The 20,253-nt window shown below is 40.9% G+C and overlaps 1 protein-coding gene across 2 annotated transcripts in view; it reads left to right on the top strand.

Annotated features, from left to right (window-relative positions):
- Window positions 1-6,963: 6,963 nt before the first annotated feature.
- The window catches only part of slit3 (slit homolog 3), a 141,285-nt gene continuing 127,995 nt past the window's right edge, over window positions 6,964-20,253 (top strand). Inside the window, exons 1-3 of one of the 2 annotated variants that reach the window (XM_079479697.1) lie at window positions 6,964-7,539; window positions 15,202-15,273; window positions 17,216-17,287. In XM_079479697.1, coding sequence (XP_079335823.1) covers window positions 7,367-7,539; window positions 15,202-15,273; window positions 17,216-17,287 — 317 coding nt within the window. In that variant the 5' untranslated portion in view covers window positions 6,964-7,366. The remainder of the gene's footprint in view (window positions 7,540-15,201; window positions 15,274-17,215; window positions 17,288-20,253) is intronic. The other variant, XM_079479696.1, reaches the window with a different exon arrangement.

Below are 20,253 nucleotides of genomic sequence, written 5' to 3'. Positions count from 1 at the left end.
CGGGGCTATTGCTTCAGTGGCACACAATTGCAGTTTTATGGACTGGAGTCCTTCCCGAGTCATTTTATTCACCACACAATGTTGCGTTCGCTCAGCTCAGCTTTTTCTCTCATCTCTTTTCCCATTCTTCGTACAGTGGAGCCGTTGTAAACATAATATCAGGCTTGATTTAGCCAGAGCCTCGGTGCCCATGTTAGACTGCGGGCCACTTGCTTGCTGAGGGATGGAGTTCCCACTGCCAGTTCAGCTCTGAACATTGTTTTCCTTGGGCCCGGGCCACTCGAGGCATTTCCAGCCCATTCAAAGTAAACAGCAATACAGCTGCTAAACTCTCCTGTCAAACAAAAGTGCTTGGCATTCGACCACCACCTTCCAGGGTTCTCCGCATAATGCACGGCATTTCTCATTTTCTCATGTTGACAAAAGTCTGAGCGAGAAAAGGAGGACATTGTTCAGCCTTGTTGAGCTTTTGTGTGGCTTCGCCCTCTCAACCACCCTCTCGCTGTTACCAACAGGGACCTCTCAGACCTCTGTCCTGTTGCTATTCTCTCACGGACAAAAATCACTTTTTCAAGTCGGGTTAATTAAAATGCTTTGCCGGGGATTTCAAACCTCGCCATTTCTCAATGGCTCGTTCTATACGTGCCCCAGGGAAAAACTTTGTTTCCCTGATTTAAATCTGCGAAACCCTCCACAAGTCCACTTGTGTTGCAGTTGGCTTCATTTCGGTTCTCTGAAAGGCGAAAAAAGCCAATGGGGGAAAACGTTGAAGCCAGCCAAGCAGGAAAGTGATAGACTTAGCACAGATTTGACAATTAATAACAATTTCTGGTCGGACTGAATTTCAAGAGAATACAAAACAGACGGTCAGGCAATCACGGTACTGTGAGAGATGGATGTGGGCCAGCAAGAGGTCAACTCTGTCGACCGCAGTCTCATGAAGAACGAAGAGCGGAACGTCTACGGGCCTGGCTGTGATGTCTACAAATAGCCCTCTAATGGCCAATCGCTAACGGTTGCTCCTGGCTAAACTGTTCCAACAAAACACGTGAAACACCTTCGACCCGACATTTACCAAAACGTCTCTGTAGATGAATGCTTTTGTTAACAGCTCTGAGTAGTATGGATGGAGGAGGTGGAGGTCAGTACAGATGGTCGGCATGTGCTGGACTCAATCAGGATTCTGATCTCAGAGGTCGGTGTTAATTACAGATTATTACTGAACCACATATATGTGTCGGGTTGGATAGTTTGGCCAGGGACAACCGTAATCATTTGTGACAGTTTGGCTGACAGCTTTGAGACTAGGGTACAAAATGCACTTTTATCCATCGGTCAGAATAGTAAGCGCATATAAATGAAAATATATATTTTTAACCAGTTTGTCCAGTTTTATGTTCTGCAAATAAACATAAATATTATTTGGAATTTAGGAAAACATTTTGCAATAGTTTATGGAATGAAACAAAAATGATAATTTCACCTAAACACATTTGTAAATTGTACATTCAGAAAAGCTGAAAATAATAGGGGTGTCTAGTTTTTCTAGCTTTATTTGATCCTTCAAAGTTTAGAGTCATTTACTTTGAAGCAAACTCATCAAAATAAAGAAACACAGATTTTGTTAGTGAATTATTTTTAAATAATCCCAAAATAATAAAACTGTTACATTTTAGCATCCTCAAGTAAACTCTCTTTTCAAAATGTTACAAGACTGAAATTTTATGTTAGTGCAATAATGTTTTTGTCTAGTCAAATATTTTAAATATGAAAAAGCTTTACTATCAATATGTTGCCTATATAAGTATGTGAATTTCTAATAATTTTAGACAAATTTTGCCCACTGTAATACGGTGTGTACATATTTTTTCATTTAAAGTATCCACATTTAAAAAATTAAAACATTAAAACTGATGTTCCAATGTCATGGTTTTAGTGTGCAAAAAAATGCACCTACTGAATTGAAATGAATGTTTACAGTTCGAATGCCACGAAAGAGCATAAATGTAAAATTATCCGCTTTACTGTACAAGATGAACACTGTGACAATTATTTGTTCCTTAACTTTAAAAAAATGTAGTTACCCTGCTGTGTTAAATATTTTTTGTTAATTCGTTAACATAACAATTTTGCTACACATCAAATTCATGTAATAACTAACTATTTTTACATTTAATTAATAAAAAAGTGGGTAAATTCTTTCTAGAAAAACCTGCATCCGGCGGGTGTTCATTTCATACCCTGACTGTGATGATTTGCTTTTGCGGCGAATTATTTCGTGTTTGATTCGATTAATGGACTCTGAGATGACCGAGACCATTAGCCTCTTGCTAAGACCTCTCTGCAAAGTCCAACCTACAATCATCTCATCACGATATCCATCCATATTCCATCACATGAATATTGCTCTAGCCCTGAGTGAGGTTCTGGGAAGCATCACAGGAGGGGTGTAAAGTTTATCAACTGCACCGCGAGACGTGTGCCTGACCACACCGACATGACTTCTCCATCTCCCCGTATGCAGTTGGAATTCCCGCCGCAGGGAAAATGGAGGCAGAAGAGCCGACAGCTGGCCGCTCCGCTCAGCTCTTTTTCAGTATTGGGGTCCGTGATAACTCCCTAGTAAATTGGATCATCAATCTTCCAGTCATACCGGGGGAAAAAGTCTTACGTGAGTGTCAGGGTTAGCCCCACATATGGAACTGTTTATCGGCTAATCCTGATAGAGGCACGGAGAGCGTAAGGGCACCAGATAGACACCACCTCCCACCCGTCCGCTTCTCAACCAAAAAGATCAACCGTATTAACCACTTCCACATTAGAAACCTCTGACTGTAGGGCTGAGCCCGTCTAATCGCGAACTTCCTACAACGGGAGAGATATTTTTCTTGGAATTATTCCATTCATTTCCATTCCCATTGTTCCTGCGCTGGACATTTTTAAAACATTAGACATGAGTGAGAAGGAATGAGTGAGACGTGTCGTAGGAATGTACGCGTCTCAAGGCTTCACGTCAGATGGGGCACATTCTGACATCAGAGACAGGTCAAAGATCAAATGTGTTAAGAAAGACCGCCTCAGGTTTGGCCAAAACGACGATGTCTGCGAGCCTTAGCAGTTGGCGTGGAATGTGAGCTTGCAGAATTGCAAACAAATCATTCGACAGGACTGTGGCAACATCTGGCGATAGTTTTTTCCATGTGTTTGTTTGCTAAAGCTAAAAGACAAATATCAAAAAGAGCGTACACGCCGATAAAGATCTCTTACTGTTTCGTGGATTACCCGAGCGTTTCTGGCTGTCTGAAACTCAAAAGGGGCCCGAGCCTGACAGCGTGTGTCCGGGGGACCCCGGGCTGTTGTTACTGGCAGGCCCCTGTCACAACTCTCCACCTCAAATGCTCTCTCCCGCCCCCCGCCCGCCCGGTCGTAGACGCTAGGACAATGTGCATGTAATTATCAGTCGTATGTGGCAGAAGCAGCTGAGGTCTCGCTGCCTCGTGGCCGCACGTAGCGCCGGATCTGAAGGCTCACATGTAGAACGTCCGGGCCTCTGGTTGAAGCGGCCACCGTGCAGACAGCAGGAGTCTACAGCGGAGGCCGTCATTTCAATTATCACCCAGCATCAGTTAACAGAGGTGCCAGACGGTGCAAACTGATGCAGACTTCCCATTCGGGTTCCGTTTACCCATCACTTGTTGGAAAGAATTAAGATTTGTTTTGTAGTTTAACAACCGTTGGCAGGGCTACAAATAGGAAAGTGGAAATCTACAACCCATAAAGTAAATTTTGCTGTGGAATTAAATGCTTGACTGTTTCCCTCAGTTCCGCGTGAGCAAAAAGGGAGGAAATTTCTACCCAGGAAAATGAGAAATCCTTCCCTGGTCTTCTCGGTTACAAAACCACAGAATGACAATGCCTAAACTGTCAAAGAGAGAGAATATATAGACTGAGGAAAACGCCATATAAGACAGTCCCCCCACGGCAAACGGATAGGCCGAGAGATTTACGTAATTGCTGAAAAGTTTGGATTTCGTTTTATGTTCAAGTGTTCCATTTAAAAAGCAGTCTCATGTCTCATGGTATGCTAATGGCTTTTTTCCTCCGACAGGTCTTTGGCTAGGCCCTTCCCTTTCCTGCCAGAAATGCTGGTCGGCAACGTCCATGCCAAGTCTTTCCATGATCTAGCCGTTCGCTTCCATCGGTCGCAATGCAGAAAATGAAAAGGTCAGTTTGATGCTAACTGACCGGCCTTAACTCACAAGACTCGTATCACTTTACATTGTTTTGACATTTATAGTGAATATTTCACTGCTATTTGTGTTCAATTTGATGACTAACCTTTTAGGTTAACTATGACTTTTTTTGACGTAGCCAAGTTGTGATGAAAATCCGCAGACGCTGTCGTCTTTCCAGTGCAGTATGTCTGAAATGTGTTGTGGGTTCAGTTTTTAAAGCTGAAAAAAGCACATCCATCTTTCATTAAAGTACACTAAAGGGGTTAATAAATGTCTCCTAAAGCAAACTTATATTGATGGCAGCATACAGATCAACAAGATACGCTTAAATATGGCAGCACTTCAATAATGTTGAATCCGTTAGCCGTTAGATTTGAAAGTACCACATGGATCTGTATGTTGCCGTGTATACATGACATATCGATTTCTAAAATATTATATATTATATCATTTCTCACACGCATATTATAAAAGGATAGGTCATCGCCAAAAAGGAAACCGGTATGACATTCTGTCTTATGCGGAACACAAAAGAAGATATTTTGAAGAAAGCTGGTAACCAAACAACATTGGCCGCTATTGACTTGATTTGAATATTCTTCAAATATCAGTTTTTGTTTGAATGACATAAGGAATACTTTAATTCATTTGAATGAATACAATTAATGAAACTGCAGTACATTAATAATGGATGGATGTGCTTTTTGGTAGCTTTGCTATGGTGACCCCCATATGACAGAATGATCAAATAAAAAGATCCGATGTGTTTCATTGAAGAAACGAAGACATTCATTTGGGACAGCATGAGGGTAAGTAACAAAGAAAAAATATATATATTTTGGGGAATTTTTCCTTGAACTGTGTCATTCCTAGCCACCAACAAATGGTTTTCGGGCATGCTTCGCTTACACTTCCCCTGCTTGCCATTTGATGAGAGAAATACTGTAGACAGTCATGCCTCAAACTCACACCATTGTTTCAACCAGTATTGCTGAGTTGGGCTGGTCAGGAGGAGTCTTAAACAAACAGAGCAATGTTTTAATAGGACCAAGGAGCCACAACGTTTACACTTTTCATCAACCTGCAAATGCTTATAGCTGTCTCTTCATATTAGGCCCGGACAGGAGAAATAATGCTAACGTTGACAAAATTAAACAATTCAGCTTTTAACACTTTATGACAGTGTATGTTTAGCATTAGACCGGCTGCTATTTTTCTCGGCCTTCAAAAGCGCCCGTGCGTCCTGTCCGCACTGCAGTTTTTCACTCCTGACAGCAGAGAATAAGAAAATGAAATACACATTCTTAATAAAGACGTACATTGAGTCCGAGGGATGCATCTGCTGCTGTGTCTACTAATCGTGCTTGAGTGTTTAGCACGGCTGTTTGGGGGTCACTCTTTGGGTAAGAGTTCTTTGTTTTAAGGTCTGACCCTAGTACACATGTGGAGTATTGATATCCCTTGTATGCCTTTACTTCACAGTGTTCCACAGGTGGAAGCTCTCTAGACATTCCTCACTCCTGACGTGAAGAAGCGAATAGAATAAAGCAGTCTGTAAATCTGGCACATCACCCTTATTGACACAAATCACAGACTTATGGACTCGCGGCCATGTGCATTAAAGGAAGTGTAAAGCATATGTTTTGCAGCTTAACCTCACGCACGTACCTGTGGTCTGTAGAGCTTGATGCGCCTAATTTTGCTTTCAGGAAGAATAATGTAAGTGAATTAAGCTGGCAGATGGGAGTCGATTCAATCTACTCAGTGTGTTAAACAAGTATTATGCGTGCTTTAAAACCATTATCGAAGTCCTGCCCTTACACATCTGTCATCTACCAAATGTTTATCAAGCCTGTGGGGCTCGCAGGTCTTATCAAGCTAAAAAATGATTCCCCTAACATTTGTTTTAACTGTCCTTAATATTTTGGTGGCTTCTTGTTTGTAATGTCTTGCAAAATAAGACATAACATTTTGAATAAGAACCGTCCCTGAAATAAAAAATAAACCACTGCTAAACCTCATTCAACAACACAACCGCACTAATCTTCTCAATATGGTAAAACCACCAGATGTCTGTGAGATTTAGTGAGATGAAGTGTCTCACCAGACGGGGGCGCTACGACTGCAACATGGGAAGCAAAGATCATGGAGAGAATAAAGTCATGTGAAGTGTCTCAAGAGTGACAGGATTTGAGTTATCATTACACAAATATGTAATCTGAGGATTTTCTAGCCTGTGTGTTATTGGGTGGTCAATTTTAATAAAGTGTTTCAGTATTTAATATCTGAATCGTTTCGACACGCTTCTTCTTTCTTTTTCTTATCTGTGCCTGTTGGGTCAATGCTATACTTTATGAGCTCACTTTTATAGCCTACTTTTAATTACTTTGCATTAAGTAGCCTTTAATTTGCTAAAAGCTGTCCGCAATGCTAAACCGGTCTTATTCTAATAGATTTATTCACCAAGCAGCCCGACTTTGTATCCTCTCAAAATGCGAACGACAACCGCGTCTCTTTTTTTAACATTGCGGTGGTGATTCATTACTTTGTGTTTATCCCTCTGGAGTTAACGAGCATTTTGTGTGGGCTGAGCTGAGTTATTTGAAGCGCTCCCAAAAACTTCTCGAGTCGGGACCCCAGATATCCCTGCATGACATCACGCAGACGAGCCAGTAGGAGTTCGGGGGCTGGAAATGAAATAGGTACGAGCTGCGCTCAACTTTCTCAAATCACTATCAACGAGGATTTGCGTGCTGGACCTAAAAAGCGGACAATGACTTTGGATCCCTTTGGACGTGTGAGCGTGTTTTCCCGGGACTTCGTTCTAGTCAGTGATGTGCGTTTGCAACTTTTGATGCGCATCTGTGCGTTTCAGCGGCGTGGACTTAACATTTGAACGAGCAAAGCTTTTTTCCAGGGCACAGCTGATGTATTTTAATACGTTTTCAGAGTTGGAGCTCTCTTAATACCTTGTTGGTGACTTTTCCCCTAGTCCTACCTGGAGACTTTTGCGCTCTGGACCTGTCTGATTCCGTATAAAGGAGCACGCATTCGCCTTTTTGCGTTATTAGTCGGTTTTATTTCATTTTCTCTTTTTCTTGTACTGCTGTAAGGCTGCTATCAGAGGATCTATGATGCGGTGGGTGAAGTCTTGTGGAATAATAACTGTGCTGTGCGCGTTTCTGTGCTACGTCTCTGTGAATGGATGCCCGCATAAGTGCAGTTGCTCGGGTTCTCATGTGGATTGTCAGGGTCAAGGCTTCAAGACGGTACCCAAGGGAATCCCGAGGAACGCCGAGAGACTGTAAGTACGACGCTTCGCTTTATGTCGCCACCGATAACACGCACATGACAGCGGCGGCGCGTCTCCGTTCACGACGCAGATTTCAGAACTGTACCTACGAGAGTTGGCAACACGTTACATTGACAACGTGCGTATGAATGTTCGTGTGAATGAAAAGAAACGACGATTATAGTAACTTTGCAATTGGGATGGCAAGCAGCGCCACAAAATATCGCACAGTGGTTTATTTGTATACTGTTACTGTTTATTGTTATTGTTGGACTTAAATACACAGACACACAGCATGAAGCGTCAATTGAAGTATTTAAGTGGAGGACAAGTTATTGAATGAGATGTTCATATTTATATAGACCAATAAAAAACTGGAAATTGGAGCATTATAACCATATTTGGATATTTATTTAGGGTATGTGTTATAAGAGATATACACCTAGAGACTAATTATTAGTTAAAAATGACTTTTTATAACATTGTTTTAAACGTGTCATAAATAAGTCTCTTTCATAAAGCATTTTTTTCTTAATAAATCCTTGTTTATATTCAGCACTTTGCGTTCATCTGAGCGTTTGATGAGTTTGGAGGCAAAGGGTTTCATGTCTTTTTTATTTTTAGAAATCTAACTGTGCATTGAAATGTTGTGCGGTAATCCTACATGACGGATTCATTCATCCGGTTGAATACGTTTACAGACACCTTTACAGGATTTATGGTCATGCGTTGTAAATGTGTGTGCGTGCCTTGGCCACATGAGTTGAAAAGTTGGGGAACTTTAAAATCCGTTGAGGGGCGCACTGCAGCTGAATAGTGACTCTCTAATGTGCTTAGATTAGTTGCTGGATTTGGCTGTGAAAACATCCGTAGTTTCCACCTGCAGCACGTCTGTCATATCCTATGACGGCTTACTAAAGTATTACTATCATCTGTTTCGAGCAGAAATATTTCTTTGATACGATTCGATGGCGAGAAGACTTGTTGAACCTTATAACCTTTGACCCCCAGAGTCCTTTTCAGTGGAATTGTTCATGTGGAGAGAAAAATAAATAAGGGTCATAACCCTGTGTATATTGGATTTGTTTGAAAATATAGCATGTCAGCTTCATTCCTGTTTAAACTAGAGACAGATGCAAGACTCTCAATGTTTGACAGGCCCTAGATGAAATGCTTTTGCAGTGGAAGTGTATCGTGACGTATTTTCTTCATTAAAAACCAAGTGAATCATCTCAAGTTCTACAGCGTCGGAACATAACGGCCGTTTTTCACTCTTTTAAAAGTCCAGGCGGACCCGTCTCCGTGTCTCCGGGGTACGATTAACACGACAGCGGTGTTACCAGAGCACCCCGGAGTGTTAATTTAACTGTAATGACTGCACCTCTGCCCTGAGCAAGGCCAGCTTACCCACAATTCCACACTTCAGGCACATTTCCCTCTAATAAATGTGCATTTATTTGAAACGCTCTTTGACAGCTCATATGATTTTGCAGTCATTAGTAGCTCCTGTCAGAACTATAAAATCCCATTTCGGTCACTCTCACACGGGCGCTCTCTAATTTGCACCAGTTACGCACACGCATTGTAGAGTTTAATCGCAAAATCTCTCATCGCCATCGTCATTGCAGCACCCTTACAGTTAGCATTTAAGGAACATTGTGGCACTTTTTGGGCTGATGTAGCGCTTTGTGTCCACTTGCTCTCATCAAACATTATGCCAGGGGAGAAAGGACCAGTTTCCTTCCTCTAATCACACTTTGGGTGCCTTAACCCTCATGTTGTGTCTGGGGGCTAAGAGACCACTAGGCCATTGTAAAAGCTTGAATATATTTACTGAACATTGAAGTATTCAATAGTTGATACCCTGAGAGTGGTTCTTAATCTTATTGGAAAGGATTATTAACTACATTTTGAACGATTGAAACGCTTCACACATGACAATGACTTTTTTGCATGCTAAGATCGTCTGATTAGATATCTTTTATTGAATTTTCTCTTGCTGAGATTTTCCGCCTTGATATCATTTATTGAATCTTTCAGCAATGTGTTTTCGCTGATGTCAAAATTGAGCTGAAACGGAAACGACTTTCCACTTTTTTAAAAAGGCCACGGATGACTTGTGATGCAGTGGATGCCTTAAGCTTTAATGGTGATCTTTTACTGTTTATTTTAGTGCAGAAGAAAACAATCAATGAATTTACAATGAGTAAAAGTAAGATCTACATCTTTAGGAGTTCCGGTGACACCAAACTCTTAAGTCAATCTCAACAGAACATGAGGGATGATGAATCAGTGTAAGACTGGCATCTTATTGAAGTTTCCCTCATGTTCAAGTATTTGTACATCAGCATCTGCTCACGCAGATGTTTACCCCGGTTTTATAATGCTTAATTCTCCCAGGGCAAGAGTCAGCGGGATGGTGCGTGTGTTTGTTGTGCTGGTGTTGGAGCGAATCCGGAGGTGGGTTTGTGGTCTCCGGTGCCCTGCTGACCTCGGTGGGCATATGAGGAGCATATGTGAAGTCTCTCACTCAGCGAGCGTTCACGCTGCAGCCTGCCAGACAGCTGCTGGCACCGCTTGTGGGCAAAGACTTAAGGGAAAGATCCACCACCCAGTCTTAAAAAACGTATGGAAAATATTGAATGTGCCTCATACAGTCAGTACATCAAAGCTCAGAGCTGGCAGAGAGGGACGTGCACTGTCTTCTGTGCGTCTGGAAGCCAAAGACCTCTCGTCTCGGAGAGGTCAATCAGAAAGACAGGGACGCTCAAGTCCACGTATGGTCCAAGTTTGTGTCATGCTTTTGATAATGCGCACGCCTGCAGGCTGTTTCAGGTTAACTTGGGCTCTTGTTTTGGTGGCCTCGTCACCAAAGCAACACATCAAGGGCTTCTCATTGACCCGGTTCTGAATATAGCTGTAATTGACATAGTGTTTATCCTAAGTTAACAAATATGAATAAAACTGTGGTCGTTTTATGCCTTTGTTTCTGAGATGTTAACCATATCAGAGACCCAAACATTGGGTTGCAGTTAGCAACCAGTAAACAAAGATTCGAGCCAGAGTTTCTGAATGATTTGATCGGGACTTTTACTGAGCGTTTGGTATGCACACACAGAACGACATTATGTGTTGGACACAATGTTGGGAAGTAACAAGCTAATGAGCGACGGTTTATGTTGAAAAGTTTTAATGTATTTTGCTAACAGTTTTAAAGTAAATGAAAATTGACGATTTCTTTAAACTAAATTGTGTGGCACTTAAATAGCATTTTTTATTGGTAGTATGTAGGGTAAATATGATTGGTCAAACTATTATCATATTATCTATTTTATTTAAACATTTTTTCTTCCCCTAAATGGGCTTAGTCTCTACAATAGTTTTATTTAGTCCTGTTAAATCGATACATATAAATGTATTGATTCCAAAATAGATTTGTTTATATAACGTATGTGTTTATATATATATGAATAGACAAACATGCATGTACAGTATACTGTATATATATATATATATATAAAAAATATGAGTTATTTATACATAATATAACTTCAAATAATCACAATTATTCGATCTGATAGCACAAGTTTTATTATTTAATTGTGGAAGTACTAAAACAAACTGGAAGGTGGATTTACTGTAGTTTAACTTACACAAATAATTTATTTTCCTAAACCGTCAAACACAAAATAAGATATTTTGAAAAATGTCTCCGTGGTTTCGTGTCCAGACAATTGAAGTCAGTGTGGGTCAATGTGGTTTGGTTACCAACGTTCTACAAAATATCTTCTTTTGAGTTCTGCAAAAGAAAGAAAATCATACAGGTTTTAAATAACACGAGGATGAATAAATGATAAAATAACTTTTTGGGGTAAACTATCCCCTTAAGTACACACACAGGTGGGCTTGTTACAAACGTTCATATTTACAGAATATTGTTATTCAGTTGTTGGGTCACTTTCTTTTAATTGGACTTTAATGATGTCTGGTTTTAAGGTTTGTTGGTGGGGTGGGGGCTTTTCTTTGCTACCCCTGAAGTCCAAGACTTGTAATTGATGAGTCTTTTGTAGCCTGACTGTCATATTGACTTTCACACCGAAGTGTTGAAACTGCCCGTCACCTCTCAGCCAAGCGTTACTCTTGTAATTTAAGAAGTCATATAGTGTGCAGGAACACCAGGCTGTCTGCACTATTAGTTGTCTGGGCTTGAACAAACAATCGACAGAGTAAACACTCAAATGAAAGAAATATGAAATAATTCATTTTTGTCCGCTCTGCTTAGCGTGAAGTGAAAGTCCTTCAGCCGAGAATGCATCCAGACATAGCCGTAATGAAAATATTTACTAAATGAAACTCACCCCGAGATGGAAACTGCCAGCGTTGCTCATACACAAAGGAGAGGAGCGTAAAGATGTGCTGGCCTTTTCATTTTCACCGTCTCCGTCTTTCTTGAGACTCTGGTGATGAGTTGGCCTTTATCCCCGATGCAAAACCAATCCAACCCCAAAATCCAATCACTCCTACAGTCAAACTGAGTGATTTTCAGGGTTTATCACAAATGCCATTGACCAGAGACAATGTGCAATCATCACTAGCTAAATTTAAGCCGTGCCAGGCAATCAAGAGTAAGAAATGAAATTTTTGCGGCTAAAATTTCATTACAAACCTCCAAAACTGTACAGTATAGCCGGGTCAGCTGGCAAAAGACAAAAAGTATGGAGGACTTTGTGACAGTTTCAGTTATGTTGTACATCACAGAATCAGGGATTTGGAATTGTTAAAAGCTTCTGACGTGGTATTAGTGCGGCGGGGAATTCTGGGACAGGGCTGCATGTGTCCAGTAGAGATGTGTGGTAACCACATGACTCATGGGAAATGAAAGACCCAAGGAAGCAATAATACCCCCCCTCACACAAGTGCAAACGAACAAGCGGTCCGGCACAAAACATACAGAGGGGCTAGAATCTGTTACGGGACAGTGGGGACGGTTTTCACTTGAAACACACAACCCGATAAGATAAAAAATGTCCATATCTGTGTGTAGGCTTTAGGATCAGATAAGTGTGTTAAGTGAAATTGCCATGCCGTGTTGAATTACGTCTTTGAAGCAGAAATGGATTATTAATACAGGCAGAAAGAAAGAAGAGATAATTGGTGGCAGAAATTACAGCACTCTGCTGTTGACAGTTATGACAGCCGACTTGCGGAGGGCAAACATAATCTCATGTTGTGCTTTGAATAATTACTAAACGCCTCGCAGATATCAATGTAGATGAGTTGTGAGGAAATTGATACATGGATATCATTCAAATTGTTCACATGTTTCAGTAAACACCCATCAAAGCGGATCAAACCAAAAGTCCAAGAGGAAGAAACTCAGATTCCAAGCAGCGATGAGGTTTTCACAAGGAAATGGAGCATACCTATCAGCCTTTGTGGACCAAAGCGTGGCTTTGAGGAAAAGAATAGAAGATTACGACAGGAAACGCATAGTGAAGCAGAAAATCTTACAGTACAGGGAACGAAAATGTGACTTTTTGGGCTTTGTGTGTTAAGGGTACCCCAGACGCCTGCCGTGTCTCAGTTTGCGACACAGTCAAAATATCCCGCAGGCAAATTGCACAGATTCTTCTCTTTGTCTGGTGCCGTCCTGAAGTGGTCCTGTTAGAAGCAAAGCACATCGGCGGAGGGGTCTGCAAGCTTATGACCGGGATGAGTCGGGTAGAGTGGTCTGACGCCATGCGAGGGCGGACGGACCCCCGAGGGGCCGCATTGTTAGCACAGAGCACCTGCTGTTTGAATGGCTACCTTATCCCCTCAACAAATTAAAGCAAACAATAGCCAGTAGGGGGCTTCCGTATCTCCACCTTGTCAGGGTGACCAGAGATTTGATTGAGTTCGTCTTAGTTTGCTCCCCAGGCAGTTTACACATACTGTAAATAAGTGACAGGGGGAAAGATGTGTGGATTGAGGAGAGGGAACGGCACCAGGGGATACGTGAAGTGTTATTAGTGGGATTAAGTTGCAAGCAGGTGAAAGGATATGAGACGAGAAAAGGAGGGAGAGCGGGTTACTGGGAGATTAAAGTGGGAAACGGAGAAATAGTGAGTGCAAAGAGAGAGAGAGAGAGATTTTGTGGGAATGGAGTAAAAAAGTTGGGTGAAAGATTGTGTTATGTTTGTTTTTGAGACTAGATGAGGCATGTGAATCAAAACCAAGTGAGCTACTAATCCGGATAGGAGTTAATGGCATCCACGTTTTCCTGAACTATATTTTTGACTCATTTTTCTGTAAAAGTATCTTAAATTCCAGGATCATCTGTAAGAAACAAGATAAATGTACTTGTAGAAACATAATCTTTAAAAACAAAAATAAACATTCTTGCAAAACGTATGAAATATCCTAATTTTGAATTAATCTTATTTCCTTAGATTTTTCACATTTATTTTGGCATCAATGCTTTAAAAGAATAATAGACTTCAACAGAAATTCAGAAAACATCATTTTAATATTTTATGCATTTGACTATAAATGATTATTTAAACACGTTTCAATATCAGGAGACAAGAGTCCTGAATTATATTAGGAATTATTTTTGTGTTAAATCTTTCTACGTTGTTTAAAAATCACAGGAATTTGAAACATAACCAACGGATAAAGTGTAGAAGAGGATAATGTTAGAAGCCAGCATCTGCAAATCACTTTGTCCCCTCCAATATGTTTCCTATATGGCTCATATTAGTCCACTTGATGTGCGTTTTGCGGTTCTGGGGAAATCTTTTGAAATCCAATATGCCTTTAAATCTGATTTATAAATGTTTATGTATATTATGAGAAACACACTGAGACGGGCCAACATTAGTGCGTAAGTGCCATTACACGTCACTATACATTCCTCGGCCGTAATTTCTTCAGTGTGTAGACTCTCCAGTAAACAGCGTCCACGGAGAATATCAATTCACATATATGGGCATGCATTATTATTTTCCTGAATGTATGCATTTTTAGACATGCATAAAACTGATGAAGAACAGCCTGGGAAAAGCGAAAGGTAACGAGTCGAGTGGAAAAATACTTTGGCAATATGCATTTATTCTGACGCAAGGAGGGATGTTTTCCAAACAGAAATGTTTCCATGCAATCTGTCATCCTCGAGCAGTCTATTCTCATCTTCTCATTCGCTTTGCTTACATACAGAACACAATATCAGACAAACATGCCACTTTGAAATTTTTCAGCATTTAGCGGGCCTAGTTTTGTATAGAGAAGAAGAAACAGACCCAGATAAACAAATCGAAAGAAAAGAATTGTATTGTATACAGTTATTGTACAATAGACAGAAACGGGCAGGTGCACGCCTACGTGACCCTGAACCGCATGCGTGTTTGTGTGTGTGTGTATGGGGACGTTTAGTTTTAAGGAGGCTTGCCTCCAGCTCGGTGAATATGAGGCAAATGAAGAGCTGAAGTTTCAGACTTGGTTTCCTCAGCATGGCACTAATACTCCCTGGCAGATGCCAGCTTTAAACACTGTTGTCCTGCGGGTATCTAGTGAGGCCATTGATGCAGGTCCAGCAAAAATTTATAATCAAACTCTCTTTGTTGGCATTTGATGTTTGAAAATATAAGCTAAAAGAAAATGTCTAACTTTCTTTTTTGTGTCTCTCCCTTGCAGGGATCTGGACAGGAATAACATCACCCGGATCACCAAGGTGGACTTCTCCGTCCTCAAGAACCTGCGTGTGCTGTAAGACGTCCTCCTCTAACTTTAACTTTTGTAGTTAATCCAACCTTACCTTGCAGTCGCCCCTCCTCTTCCATGTTGTCTGTACAGTCAAAGCCATCAAAGGGTTCTACGCTGAAAGCGGGAGGATTGCGCCGCAAATCATAATAAAACAAACCGACATTAAAGCCGAGTAAATCCGACACGCTTAATGTGAACCTTTGACTTGGCAATGAAGTCACTGGTTTAGGCTTAGTCAATCTTTAAGCTCGTTCTCAAGTTTGTAGAATATGTAACTATATATTGCAAACCAAAAAATGCATTACCAAACCTTTAAACTAAACGGATGACGATGGCTTGCTCCGGAACAGGTCCGGGGCAGCCGTGATCCGGCGGGGCCATGGTGTGTTCTAGAGAAAATGTGCCAAAGCAGCTTAATGACTATAATCACATATTACTCTACGCTGTTTTCTTCCTGAATGCTAGCTCGTAAAGAGAGAGGCCGGTAGATAAAAATAAACAAGACAGAAACTGACAAAAAAAAAAACGCCCAAGAGAGCAGTTGTGAGTAGTGGATGGCTGGCGGGCAGTGCTGAGGCAGTTTAATGTGGTTTGTGATTAACAACCATGGCGTACACCAAAACCAGTCTCTCCCCTGCCGCTTATCTCCATTCCATTCGTCTGGCTCGCCAAACAAGCCTCCAATCGCACCTCTGCACTCTCCCACGGACAGGCTTCACCCAAGGACGCAGATCTTTCTCACCGAGGGAAGTCCACAGGGAAATGCCACCTGGGACCTGCCTGTAAACCAGCACTTAGTTAGTGCTTAAGGCAAGAATAACAAAAACTGTTACATGTGTGTTGCTTCACCCCTTCAATAGAGAGGTCTTCAGCTTTCCCTGTCAGCCCCTGTGAAGGCAAAGGTGTTTGTCTGTGTCCCATATGTTTCAATAAAGACAGTGACAAAGAACAGAGATGTTGAAAAATGATGAAAAAGAACTGTTATGATTCCTCAGCGTGCACCAAAACCCATCTGGTTGGGATTGAATGGGATTACTTGTAATGCGAATACATAAACCGCGTTGGGGTTGATCCCCCATTTGTATGAGTGAGCCAGATAGTTACTCCGACTCAGATTTATGTGAGGCGCGAGCTACATGATACGTTTGTTATCAGCGAAGAATGCAATTATTGCCAACGAATCAATTTGGCCTCGACCGGTCGGAGCAGCGGTCGCTTGCGCTTTTGGCCTCGCCTGGGTTGGATCGTTTCTTAAAGCTGTGGTATTCATAAAATAAGCTTTATGCATTGCCTAGCTGAACGGAGCCAAGTGTCTCATCTCGTCCTGACAAAATAATATGACAAAAACATGGATTAATGACTGTTAAAACAGCTGCGTGTCTAAACATTTGCTTTAAAAAGGTCGTTCAGAACTCCTGTGGGACTGCCAAAGCGGAATTCCATTTTAAAGGCACCGGTTGTGTTTTTTAGTCAGACATCACATCTAATTTAGGGGAGTGCTTGTGTTATCCGGTGCCGAGTATCAGTTAGTGGCCGACACGTGTGCGTCCAATGCACATCGCCGAACGTTGAACCTAATTCAAAGAGACTCAAATCTAAACAAGAAATAGCCATGGAGATGTGCCGTCTTTGTAATGCATCTGGAAATTTTTAAGGGCCCTGAAAAATGACAGTTTTCAGAAGAGAAAGCCTTCCAGAATGTCACAGACACGTTGGAAGCGAACGCGGGTCTTAAGAGGCGACCGCACAATTCAGAAAATCAGAAGGAAATCTGCTTTGGTTTTCATGAGGAAAGGCTTTTGCTTATCATTTGCTGTTGTGACAAAGTGAAGTCGTGCTAAGGTTTTCTGCTTCTCCTTCAGCTGTCAGCTCAACCAGTCAGGGCGAGTTAAAGTTGAATCGCTGGGGCTGATTGGATAATGAAGTTGTTCTTGTTCCCCCGCAGGCATCTGGAGAACAATCAGATCAGTGTGATCGAGAGAGGAGCGTTTCAGGATCTCAAACAGCTTGAACGAATGTAAGTATCTGGAGAGACTGAAGCAATGATCGTCCAAAAGTTTCTGTGTGAGGTGAAAACTGGATCAATGGGATAGATCACATACAATTTTTTATTCTGTCATTGTTTATTTACCCTGATGTCGTTCAAAACCTGTTTATGACTCACGAAAGAAGATATTTTGAGAAATGTCTTTGTGGTTTTGTGTCTGTACAGTGGAAGTCAATGAGGGCCGATGCTGTTCCAACATTCCTCAAAATATCTTCTTTTGTGTTCTGAAGAAGAAAGAAATTCATACAGGTTTAGGGAATGAAAGCAAATAAAAGAAATGATGAAAGAATGCCCATTTTGGGGTAAACTGCCCCTTTAATAACTTTTGTATTGACCTCAGTTGTTATGAACAGCAACTTGAGTCTGTCTGAATATGGCTAGATTTCTCTGTACATTTCTTCTAATGGTAATTTGTTAATGGTATATTATCAACAATCACCAGACACAACTTGAATAAAATAAGTCCAAATATGCATAAAATAAAAAAATAAAAACATCTGAGCAATAAATATGTTGCCGTTACTGAGCACCCTATTGACCCTGTCAGTTTTAATCTAAAAGCCATTCACAAAGCCAAGAACCTTACAGGTTTTATTGTGACCTCCATAACTTTCAGGTTTTTAATCGAAACTTGCATTTCAAGTCCTGTGGACTTGCATGCATGCGTTTGCCCTTCAACATCTGGGAAGCAGCCATTTGCTCTTTCCTGGTGAGAATCTTCACACTTCCCAGTGAAATTGACCATTGGGTCAGACCAAACATGAAAGCTATTACTGCAGTTGGACAAGGTCAAAGAACGTCTGGACTGCGGTAAGCATCCCCGAGTTTGTTTAAATGTGACTGTCTCAGCGTGCTTCATTCTTTGTAAATGTTTACGCGGTTCTGTTAGCGTTTTACCAAATGTAATGGAAGCTGCTGCCACTTGCTGGTGAAGAACAACGTTAGAATAAGCAGCCGTGATGTCGGGAAACAATGTTTGTCAGTTGGTTTGCGTCCAGTGAAGGGTCCGTCTCCATTGCGTGTTTGTGGGTTGCATTGTGTCACTCGTATTTGGAATTTCACAAACGTCCACCTTAATAACGTACTCTCACCAGCGAGACGTCCAGGATGTCATCGCACATTCCCTCAGTCTGACACCCCAGTGCGACTTTTTTACTTGCTGTTATTGTGACCCAGCAGACACATAAACATAAGGAGCTTGTCTGACCCCACTTTGAGAGAGAATTAATATGGCAACAGAAGGAACTTTAGGTTTTCACGCTACACGTTAAAACGGCCTAGTTTGAAAACCACAGTTCAACAAGGGTCGAGTTTGAATGGAACAGCCCCTCAAACCGTGACATCAAAGCATGTACGACGCGTTTACAAGAGTGATGCTTCTGGTTACGTGTTTATCAGGGTCACATCTGAAGGCTTCAGCTTGAACTGATGGTGTAGAGACAGAGGTTTGAGCTTTTTCATAGTTAAATACTCATTCATTTAACCCTTCTGTGGTTTTCAGTGTTTGTTTATAATAATGCGATTTATTGTTGTTATCCTCAGTTATTGATATTTATTCAAGATGAACATGTTTTTTCTAACCCAAGATATAGATTTTCTATTTAAATTACATTTTTACATTTAAATGTATTAGTTTAGCTGACACTTTTATCCAAAATGACGTACAGTTCAAGAGCTACCTTTATGTATATTTGATTTAACAGACCTTAATCGATATAATTTTTTTATAAATATATGAACTTTATGTTGCTTGTAATTGGAATGCAGTTGTTTGGCTGAGTAACAAACCAATGAACACCATACAAGCGTTAAGTGTAAACTTTGATTTAGATTTTTCTCTTAAAATTCCTTACTTTAACACAATACCTTGAATAATTAATTGGAAAAATAGAAAATTGGGAAATTATTTTATGGCAGTTGTTTTAAACTCTGTGACTTGTAGATATTCTGTGTATTTTGAGAGCACTAGAAGAAATACATAAAAGATCGTCAGGTGGAAAATCATGCAAAAGACAATTTACTTTCCATTTAATCTATGGAGAAACAATTGAGATGCACTTTTAAAAAAAAAGTTTTTTTCTCTTGAATTGAATGCATGTTAGGTTTTTAAGATTGTATTGATGAAATCCTATTTTAGGCAAAGCAAAACCACTCTCTTTTTTTAAAAAAGTGTTTGAGTAAAGGCCATTGCAGATTTGCGTCCGAAATTTCCGCACGTTAAAAAATAAATACGACTTCACGTTGTGTCAATTTCAGTTACACAATGCCACCGATATTTTCGTCCTTCATTAAAAAATTCGTCTTGGGACCGATTTTCTGCATTTTTCGGATCCATAGCGAACATTTATAAAAGGCGTTTTGACAATTGAGAGATACCGTACAAACTAGCCCCAAATAAGAACAAACGCATACGAAAATTTCTGACTGAATGTGCAAAGACATACAAAAGGGCTAAAAGTCACGAGACATGGGAATAGCAATGTTCCTCCTCCACATACCTTTGCTTAGCTCTATGACCCTGCATCCTATCATTAAAATACTCTCATGATAAGGGTCATCCTACAAAAGCCCACCGTCCGCCTGGCCAGGCTCATATGAGTGACAATAGCCTTTAAAGAGCACTCCTGGAGATAACATAGGCCATCTTCAGAGGAAGTATACATATTTCCTGTCAGCCCGGCACAGCTGTGACCTTTGACCCTAGAATGTAGCTATTGGCCAGTCTGACTCACCTTATTCCTTTAATCAGAAAGACAGATGGGTCGGCCTGTCGTATGCATTCATCTTGTCGTCTCATCCATCTAGGTACTCCGTGCCAGTTCAGACACTCTGTCGATGTACAAGTCAAAGAGGCTTTCCATCTTTGTTTACCTCTGTTGGTTTTCACTCTCTTTCCGACTTGGATACTCAAATGTAACCACCCACATGGACACACA

The sequence above is a fragment of the Barbatula barbatula genome (assembly GCF_947034865.1).
Source record: "Barbatula barbatula genome assembly, chromosome: 18".
Lineage (NCBI taxonomy): Eukaryota > Metazoa > Chordata > Actinopteri > Cypriniformes > Nemacheilidae > Barbatula > Barbatula barbatula.
Note: the sequence above shows the minus strand (reverse complement) of the source record. Positions and strands in the feature narration are given on the sequence as shown.